The following is a 10,303-nucleotide window of genomic DNA, read 5'->3' on the forward strand; positions in this document are numbered from 1 at the left end:
GGTTCTATTTACTGCATATGAATTCATACAAGTTGGGTGGTTAAACGTTGCATATTTGTGTTCATTCACACTTTTACACATAAACTCATACGGGTTAATGTACTATCATTTGCAAAAGTCTTGCAACAAATCGAGCGGCACCACTTTCGCTCCACAAAGATTGTGCTCAGAAACTGTATGGTTTTCGGGTATATTCAGCAAGCCAACACTACTCTTCGTGGTTCAATATATGGAGAACGGGTCATTAGGTGGGTGAGATATTTTTTCATCCTTTTCAGTCTCGGGATTTGATCGCTTCCATTTAAGTGAAATTAATGTTCATTATGTTCCCCCTAACACATTGTAGCATTTAATGCAGGAGGTAATTCCTCGGAGAGATTTTAAAAAGTTTGTAGCTTGGCTCTTTTTGAGTGATCTTAGCTCTTTTCAGAGAGCAGGAAATCACGAGTCGTTCACTGTGAACATGGCGAACTTTTGTTTACGTCTATCGACTCGGGTTGATGTTTTTAATACAATATCTACGACATAAGATACGAGGCAGCTTTGATATTCCACGTGTTTCATCATATAAATATCTGAGCAAACACGTAAAATATGAAATTAGTTAACACACTCAATGCGGATGCCTTGAATTCAAGGCATCCCGCGCTAGCCTAGGACGCGGATGCCTTGAATACAAGGCATCAGTCCTGTTAGGTTTCTCCGCCCACCATCTGCCTCCGCGTCTTCTACTAGACCCTGCAATCGTGCCCAGCGTCTCAGTGTGTCTTCTCCTGTGACTGGATACAAGTCGTTTGCTTGCAGCAGATTTTTGCCTTCTTTTTATTAAAATATATTTATTATAATATTTAATATTTTCTTTATTAATAGTGCAAATTTTAATAATTTTGAACTATGTATGATTGTATACGATTAAGGAAGACATAATATCTGATATTATTGCAAAATATTTTTTCCGCGTGGCGGTGTGTTATGATAAATTTTCTCAGCATTGAGTGTGTTAAGCTGATTGGCATTAATCGTTGCGTAAGTAACAACAGAGTTCTCCGACGTCCGTCAATCGGTAAAGATGTATTCCTTTCCACATATTCAAATTATGTCCAGGAAAACTAAAAGTCTCATTTATAATGATTTTCGGATTTTAACAGGTATTGTTTGATATTATGTTCCACTGCTGAATTAGTGTGAATGTGTATAATAACTCTACGCTGCTATGTGGTTGATGATTAAGTTATCATAATTAGCTGCAATCATTTACATATACTCTGATGAATTTGGGATAATGTAGGATATTTACTTAGCATCATTAATTAACTTCTCTACTTACATAAGTAGGTTACATGGTATTAGGAAATGTGTTTGTTGGCAATTCGTTTTATGTTTAAGGTAAGACTGAAATCAGTGGAACTGCAGCTCATTTCATAAAACCTTTGAAGTCGAGTAAGAAGGACGTAAGCAAATCCTTACAGAATTTTTGCTTGAAATGAATGTATACGCTTGCTTCATTAGAAATACAAATACCGAGTTAGAAACATAATAACAAATCATCATAACATACAACATCATAATATTCCTATTGTATACACTAACCAGCCGAAACATAAAGTATGCGAAAGCCTCCATGCTCAAGTTATAATCATATAAACGAATAAAATACTATGATACCGATAAAATGATCATTTTGATCAAAATTCATTAAATTGAGAAGCACATGAAAGCAGCTCAGTGTTACAATGACAACAAATACTTAAAATTATCGCCTCCGAACATTGAAATAGGAATAGCTCAGTGGATGATACTTCGGCTTGCGACGTGAAGGGCCCGCGTTCAAGTCCCTCTCATATCCGAAATTTTATATATCCTCCTCATACCCGTATTTTATTTTAAAGTTTTTTTATTTTTTAAATGTATGTTAAGAGGGTACCAAATGTTGAATTTGAGCATTTTTAAAAACTATTTCTAATTTAAATGATCGTGTGACGGGAATCCTGCGTTGTTAGCGCGATAAGACGAATCATTGCGTTTCCCTTGAAGGAACTCCAATCAGAATCACTGGTGAATGTGATTCCCCATGCTATAAGGTTTCCTTTACAGGTCCGTAACTGCTCATCATAATTAGCCACTCTTAGATGACACCCACTAGGTACCCACTCTTTCAACGGGTAAATATTTTCAATTATCTACTCCAGTCAACTACGAGTGTAAAAATAATCTCAAACGCCGCGACGACGCAACAGCATCTACGCTCGTTTACTCAACTGAGCATCGTAATGATTTCCTACGTCTCACTCCCGTGTCACGATGACCCATTCGTGAGTCATTCCAGAGCTACCATGAAGATTCATCCCCAGATAGTGATCATTCAAATTTAATGGTGGCCAGAAATCAACAATGGAGCGAAAGTGGCACCGCTCGATTTGTTGCAAGACTTTTGCAAATGATAGTACCATGTAAACACGTCTTAATACCAGTACAATCAATATAACCCCAGAATGAGGACTGCTGGTTGACACACTGCCATAATGTTTTTACAATTAAAATAACACTGTGTAACTCCCAAAATTTATGAATTACCACAGATTTTTTTCAACTCTATTTCTTTCAACTCAATTTTTAGCCAACGGTATTTAATTTGTGTAGTACTGACCAACATTACGGGTACAGCAGAACATCGCCACAGAAGAGCAAATTTTGATATTGTTACAAATGAATAATATCTCCTGTCACAGAAATACCAAGAATATTTTATACAAATAGTTTCTTTAAAATCCAAGTAGGTAATGATAGGAAATTAGCAAACTCTAATGGGAGAAAGAATAAAATTTTGTCTCGCAATTAATAACCACCTCCATATAAATGGCAATGGCATGATGGTCTAGCGTTGAACTAGAGGCAATAAATTTGTTGGCCTAATTTTGAGCAACCTAAACCCTTTGTTTTCATCGGAATAATTTTCCCCAAAAGTTATTTCCGCAAACTTTTCAAGTATCTTTGGTTTCCCTTCCAGATAACAATAATAAATTTTCCAACCCAAAATTTATGAAAGGTTACAATCACTCTCTTACTATTCAATAACTAGACTAATAGAAAAAAATTCAGTAAAAAATTAGTATGAAGGCCTCATTTACTCAGATTGAAAATGACGGGCCGCAATTTCACATTTATGAGACCAGTAAACATGCTAAATATGCCACAGGACGTAGAGCTGTCCGCTATTTACTATGTAAAGAATTCCTTTAAAAATTGAAGTGAATATCTAATACTTGTTTGAAAGAAAATCATCATGCCCCGTTATTAACCATAATACTGCTTATAAAGGTGTATTGCTATTTTATTATTTGATGTATTTATTAACCAACGGGAAGTGTATCTACGTCCTTAACGCACCTGCATCAAATGGAAAATACAACTAACTGTTATCTACAGTTAATAATTCATACTTTTTTTCACTTTTATTTGCAGTAACGTTATTCTCTTCAAGCACTTATTTCAAACAATCTTCATGGAACAAGCACATATGCAATCCAATGGTTGCATCTAAATAAATAATAAATTGTAATGCATAAGAGTCATTCATAAAACCATCTCAAAGATTAAAATACTCATACTCACTTTCCGCATCATTTTAGGCTTGTTGAAAAATTCCACCTTGATATCACCACATACAGGAACGTACTTATTAATTTTGATGTGAATGGACGGATCACCCTTCTTCACATCATGCACCATATCTGAATAAATCTTTGACCTTTCTTCAGATATAACAAACTGTAAACCTGTAATTAAACCACCTATGGTTAATGCTGTTAGAATTTCTTATTTTCATGTTGACTTGACGACAGTTTGTTTACAATGATGAAGATCATTTTTGCTGTTCTCTATCAAGTAATATACTAAGTAAAATAAGTTTATATGATAAAAAGGAAAATAACAAAGAGCCTTCACAACTACTATCAATAAAGCAGACTGAAAGAAAAGAGAGGCGGTCACTTACTCCCTTGGCCTCCATTAAAGGCTGGTATTGGTTCCAAATGAATTTCCTTCACCAAAAGAGTTACAGGCGAATATGGTAACTTTTTCTGAAGAAGGGTCGCATAATAACCCACGTACCTTCTCTGGCTAGGTATCGTAACTCCCTAAAAACAAAATCCCTCTTAGAATTAAATAAAATACAAAGAAAATTAAGGGTAATAACCTGGCAAGAGCACACATACTTTTCGATCATGTGTTCTTTGTTGACCGTAGTAATTCAAAGCCTCTTCAGCAGTAGGAAAGTGTCCACCGTGAAGCAAATAACAGCAGATCATAACCCCAGTTCTACCCTAAAATTGAAATTAAAACATGAGCTCAAATCCTAATTGTGGAAAGTTACATTTACACCAGACATAGTAAATTTACATACCTTCCCCGCTTTACAGTGAACTGCTGCAACATTTTTACTATCTTTAGACAACCATTCGTGCACATCAACACAAAATGGTTGTATCAATTCTATTTTGGGAGGATTATGGTCTTCAAAAGGATAGGCTGCAACCCTCATATGAAACTTACTTACATCATACGTCCTCTCCGAGCACCTAAAGCAACATTTCATAAAATGTCAAACACATAACGTCAACTATTGTTTACCTCACGATTACCAGTATGACCAAGTGCACTCACAGGTTATATATTTTATAATGGTCTTTATGCTTCGACTCAAGGAACTTCACCACATCATCAATGTGATTCCTGTACACTCCTTCCAACTTCTCGGCAGGAAAACCCATGGCTATCACATTGTCCCTGATATCTGACCATAGAATTAAGGATTAAGACATTTGCGCTTTCTATCTTAACGAAAGGACATAAGGCACAAACACAACACCGAAACCCAGAGGTTAAAGTAAGCATTCAAAGAGATGTAGAAATTGATCACTATAAGTTATTACTCCATGCAAGTAACAGCGACGCGATAACGGTCAAATATAAACTACAATTAGACAAGTTATTTCTGAATAATACGATTAAACACTTAAAACAAAAGGATACATGCTAAATCTAAGTTAAATCCGTCTTCCGTATAACGTTTCCGACGTTTACTAACAAGTCCCTTGATGGTATTCGTCATTTTCATATTAGATATAGTGTTTGCCATTCTAGAGTAACCCGAATCTTGGTCCTCAAACAATGGACCAAGTGTTGGCTCTTCCTGCTCCTCAACAGAAACATGGAGTGGAGTAGCTGAAGCAGAAATTTGCTCTGTTTTTTCGCTGCTCAGCCTTGACTTCCTACAGGACAAGCATACACCCATAAAAGTAACAGCACCCTATGCCCTGTAACACATCATTTTGTCCCACAGGACCTGTCAGTAATAATTTACGAGGGGTGAAACAAAATAACACAGTTATGAATAAGATAGGGACAGCTTCTGCACAGTTGTATCCATCCGGGACAGCGAACGATCTGTCACGTCCATGCTACATCGTCTGCACACTCGCAAGCACCGAGGATTTCCCATTAAAAAATTTACTATCAATGTGTGGACATCTTAAAAGTCAAGATTGTGTATCAAATTAGAATTTAGTATTCAACTACAGGCAAAACTCTTCAGTAATAATAGTAACTCTACGGAGAAATGGCGTCTCACTAACGTTCCGTTCCTACCGTGTGCACTATGCTAAGCCCGTATGCGATGAAAAATGGAACGCTAACAAATGACTGACGTCAAGCCGGGTCAAGCGGGGAATTCATTTACGGCAGGAGAATCTTTGAAGCGAATGAGTTCGATCAAGAAATAAAATATTTTTAACTTCTCTGCTTTCATTTACTCCCTACTGTGAACTGCAAATATTTTACTGCTAGTTTAGATGAAAAATTTTTCACTTCAACCAATTTACCACAAAAAATAACCAATGTTGAAATATTTCGATTGTCATGAATGAAGGGGAGACGGCGGATTAAACGTAATACTTTGCATAGCATGCTTTACCTAATACATTCATGAAACATCTCGCAATTAAAACTCAATACAATACTTGAATACGAGCAAATGGCACTATGAAGCACCAAGATTATATGCTCGGCGAGGTAAAGAAGAGCGTGAACGAATTGCCACATCCGAAGAATGGTACAACGAAATAACTTTACAGACCGGACTGTAACAGTTGCGTGGTTAGGCAAATTAATAAAATGAAATCGTGAAAATTTTGTAAACGAATTATTTTCTTCCGCAGTTTTTCAAAACAAAGTTTGGAACAATGGGTGCATCCAGGGGGAGCTCCGCTCACTGAGCGGAAGGTGAGCGAACCACCGCTCTCCCCCTGGATGCGACCGCTCACCATCCGATCACTAGTGAGCGGCCGCCATATTTGTGAGCGTACTCCGAGTATGATCACCTCGCTCACCGGCCAGTGAGCGGCGGCGCGAGTTCAAAATAGTGCCGAAGAACTGTCGAGTCGAGCAGCCGTATTAATTATACATTGTAACGTATCGAACGCTGGATGACTTATACGTAATGTAGGCATATTAAATGCGATTGGCAGAAGGCCTTTTGTTACGTATTTATTTACTAAATTAGGTGGCCAAAATATTATTCTGCGGTGGAATTTTGTCGTAAGCCAGGTAAAGTTCAGATGTAGCCTTCGCTGAAAAATGGATTTTCGAGTTGAAATGTGTTTTTAATTCTTTATTTATATTTCATACGCTTCAGATAAATTGAAATATATCTATATACGTAAATCGCGGGGTATTACTTGTCCGCTTAGTCAAAAAATAAGGCGTGAGTAATTTTTCTCCCGGGTTAACTAAGTAATTAAGGACCATGGCTTCAACATTGCCTTCAGGCCGTTTTACACGGGGGACGTCATTGCGCAATAGCTGAAGTCTGTATGAAGTTAAAATCAAAATTGCATCGTGTAAAGCGGTGAATTTCTATAACACACGCGAGAATGATCGTACATAAAGCCGATGTCCCACGGTCAAATTTGCGTCCTTTACCTTTATAAATACCAAGGTACCTTTATAAATATTGGTCTTCTGGTAGAGAAACATATATTACAGTGATATCAGGGTTAAGAGTACAACCTTTCATGTGACCTTTGACAAAGTGAGTGGCATACATAAAGTAGACAGAACTAGAAATGTTGAATGTTAGAGGCTAAATCTATTATGTCAATAAAAAGTTGGCATCAAGCAAGTTGTTCAGCGATTTTAAAAACCCTTAAAACTACTCGCTGGCGAACGACAAGAAGATATAACAAAAATTTGTTTGTCATCAGCAGGAACATGAACATTAACCCGAGCACATTCAAAGTCCATTCCTCAATTAGAAGCTCATGTGGCACATAGCTCACTTCAAAAGTAATGTCAGATTTGGTTAGTACGATAAAACCAGCATTTTTTTTAATTTGATCGGTTTACCAGCACTTCCTCAAAACATCCGCCACACTACGTCCCGTAATGCTGAGATATAACTTCATCATTAGTCACCCGATGTTCACAAACAGTTTGTTGTGATAATAACGTCTACTGCTGTCCTTGATCAATTATTAAATCTCATTCAAGAAACTATAAGAGAAGCGGATTTCACGGAATTAGCAAATGTGAAACTATTGCTTTCTAAACATGGGAAAGACGTCCATTTTAGTGCAAAAACCTCTTTTTTCAAGACTTCAATGTCAGGCGCCAGATTCCCAACGAAATATTTGGACGATTGACACAAAAGGCATTTCCAATAAATATCACGCGACTCGCAAAGAACTGTTAGCGATAAATCCTTAAGGCCCGTACATTAAGAGTGAACAAGGTATGAACTTATCACAGGAATTAAAGGATATTTCGCAGCCGCTACACGAAAGTAAACACAAGCGCTGGGCGCCATATTGAATGTTTTGCATTTCAAGTTCCCCACCAAAGCGCTCACTGAGCATTCACCATCCAGGGAGGGATGTGATCGCTCAGTGAGCGCTGACGTCACAGTCCGCTCACTGATCAGGGAGCGATCACTCCCCCTGAATGCACCCAATTTCAGCGTAGCGGAACAAGAATACGCCTAAGGGATACGTCATCTGTGGCTATTACCATCAATATTAGATTCAGAGAGTATTTTTTGGGCCGAATGCAATGATGAGCTACTCCCCGAAGCTACGATCATTACATTGGGAAATAACATAGCGGAAATGTTTTTACCGGGATGCTAGAATGACAATTCTTCAATGGATGTCATAGGAGTCAAAAGCTTCCAACTATATATTTTTATTTCTACCAAATATAAAGCTCAACAATTAGAAACGCAAATGAAATTAATGCGACCTGAACCCGCATCCGCTATTATGATATTGGTGTAATATATCTTTATATGACCAGCATAAAATAAAAATGAAAACATTATTACATATAAAAACATTGCCGATGAATATGGGGTGCAAAGTTGTATGAAAAGTTAAGGCGGCAGCCACCAATCACTGCCCATATTAAGCGTAGCTCATCCATTGGAATGCTTCTCCTACGAATATTACAAAAACAGGATTCTCCAGTTGACTACTGAACTTGCTGTCACCCACCTCACATTTAAATAGGTTTTCGCGACTCTACGCAAAGTGCCAGACACCTAGCGGCCAATAATCTAAGCTTCGGAAAGGTGATCGCTGCCGTCGTCGAGAAGGCGGGCGAAATTACAACTGCATATAATGCCATCTATGATGCGATCGGCGGTCTTTTGGATTCGAATTTATATGAGGAACTATCATTACTCATTCTTCAAAGCGTAAACACGTGAGCCAGTGGCCTAACCAGCATAATTTTAAGCATATTAAAGAACTACATTGCATTTAAGTGACATTTTTATCATTTGCAATCGTAAGTAACCAGTGTAAAGTGAGTAAATTTTTTTAGCGTCCGTTGCAGCGGCAAGCCCGTCGACGATGTTGGCACAAGATTATTTTTTAATTATGATTGGCTATCATCACCTCGCGAGTGGATTAAATACCTTATTTTATGTTAACATGTCCTATTTCCAGCTGCATCAACTTTTCCTGTTGGGTCGAAATTACGTGTCACTCCCAGATCAGTTCCTCGGGCATGATTTCTCATTACTGTTGTTAACGTCGGTGCTACTGTTATCTGTCACATATCATTTAGCACATTCTTGTTTTGCCTTTTATATTATTTATTGTCTCTGCAAGAATACGCACATTTGAAATGCAGAGGAAGTGTGCCTTCACATGAAGTTGTGGAGTATTTGAGGGGAATAAGAATTTTTTCTCAATGTCCCAAATAAGTACATATATAGTATGGGCATACTATAGCATTTTGTTTTCACTTTTTACACCCAAATACAGAAAACACTGGAAAATGACCCTTCTTCAAAGATGAGACATAAAAATGCTGTATTTTAAATATAGATGACTGATTTGAGGGTATCATATTAATTATAAGTCTTCTTTTAACCCTTTCATGCAGAACATCTCTTTAAGCGGACGAGCATTTTCATACGCAGAAGATCTAATATCGGGGATAGCTAGCTTGTATTTCTCAATGCAAATGGCTTGACTTCAGCTATAACTGGTGTGAGGGAAGGGAATTGACTGCTGAGGTCGCAATGGTTGGATGGATTCAGGCCATGCCTGAGACCCAGCTTAGGACCACTCATCGGCAATTAAGCCCGACCCTCCCACTCATTTATGATCCTCCTCACTGTATGAATCTGTTAAGAAGTGGTTTCACGGTCAATGATTTTTGCAAAGAAACATTTTATTGTGTACCCCAAATTTTTATACTTTGAACTGAATTATTAATTTTGTTCTGAGCATAAGTAATTTTTAAATGAAATTTTATCATTACTTATGACGGACTTCTGGATTTATAGTCTTATACCTTGTTGGTGGTGGTTCTCGGGTATTGCTGTGTAGAAAACATTTTCACTCAACGTTTCACTCCTCCTACTGGGAGCGTTATCAAGAGAATGGAAGGAATTTATTCTCGTCCTGGGCTTAAATATGTTTTCCGTTACCCATTGTTGTCCCGGATTTGAATTTTAAGCGATAGCCGTTGGTCATTATATTGGGCTATGAACCCTCTCCATATACGGCTGAGGTTTTATCCATCCTCCCTATTAAAGTTATTAGGCCTTTTCGCTATCTCAATGGATTCACGTATTAGATGCGGATGATGTTCTTCCGTCTTCGCCAATACCCGTGTAGCATTAAACATTATTTTATGCCCAGGGCTGGAGGCATAATGTTCAGTGATAGCTGAAGCGTCCCACTGATGAAGTTTTAACGCTCTTTCGTGCTCTTTAAGCCTTTGGGATATAGAACATTTC

General features: G+C 37.7%; 1 protein-coding gene across 5 annotated transcripts in view; it reads right to left on the reverse strand.

The window, feature by feature from the left end:
- The window catches only part of LOC124171819 (phosphatidylinositol 3,4,5-trisphosphate 3-phosphatase and dual-specificity protein phosphatase PTEN-like), a 111,170-nt gene extending 105,505 nt beyond the window's left edge, over positions 1-5,665 (reverse strand). For all 5 annotated transcript variants that reach the window (XR_006867975.1, XM_046551160.1, XM_046551158.1 and 2 more), the window contains exons 1-6: positions 5,032-5,665; positions 4,663-4,792; positions 4,403-4,577; positions 4,215-4,322; positions 3,995-4,136; positions 3,613-3,776 (exon numbers count right to left, since the gene is read on the reverse strand). Coding sequence is in view for 4 of the 5 variants with exons in the window: in XM_046551160.1 (XP_046407116.1) it covers positions 3,613-3,776; positions 3,995-4,136; positions 4,215-4,322; positions 4,403-4,577; positions 4,663-4,792; positions 5,032-5,293 (981 nt within the window). In the remaining variant the exon portion in view is untranslated. The remainder of the gene's footprint in view (positions 1-3,612; positions 3,777-3,994; positions 4,137-4,214; positions 4,323-4,402; positions 4,578-4,662; positions 4,793-5,031) is intronic.
- Positions 5,666-10,303: the final 4,638 nt, after the last annotated feature.

This window comes from Ischnura elegans, chromosome X (genome assembly GCF_921293095.1).
Source record: "Ischnura elegans chromosome X, ioIscEleg1.1, whole genome shotgun sequence".
NCBI lineage: Eukaryota > Metazoa > Arthropoda > Insecta > Odonata > Coenagrionidae > Ischnura > Ischnura elegans.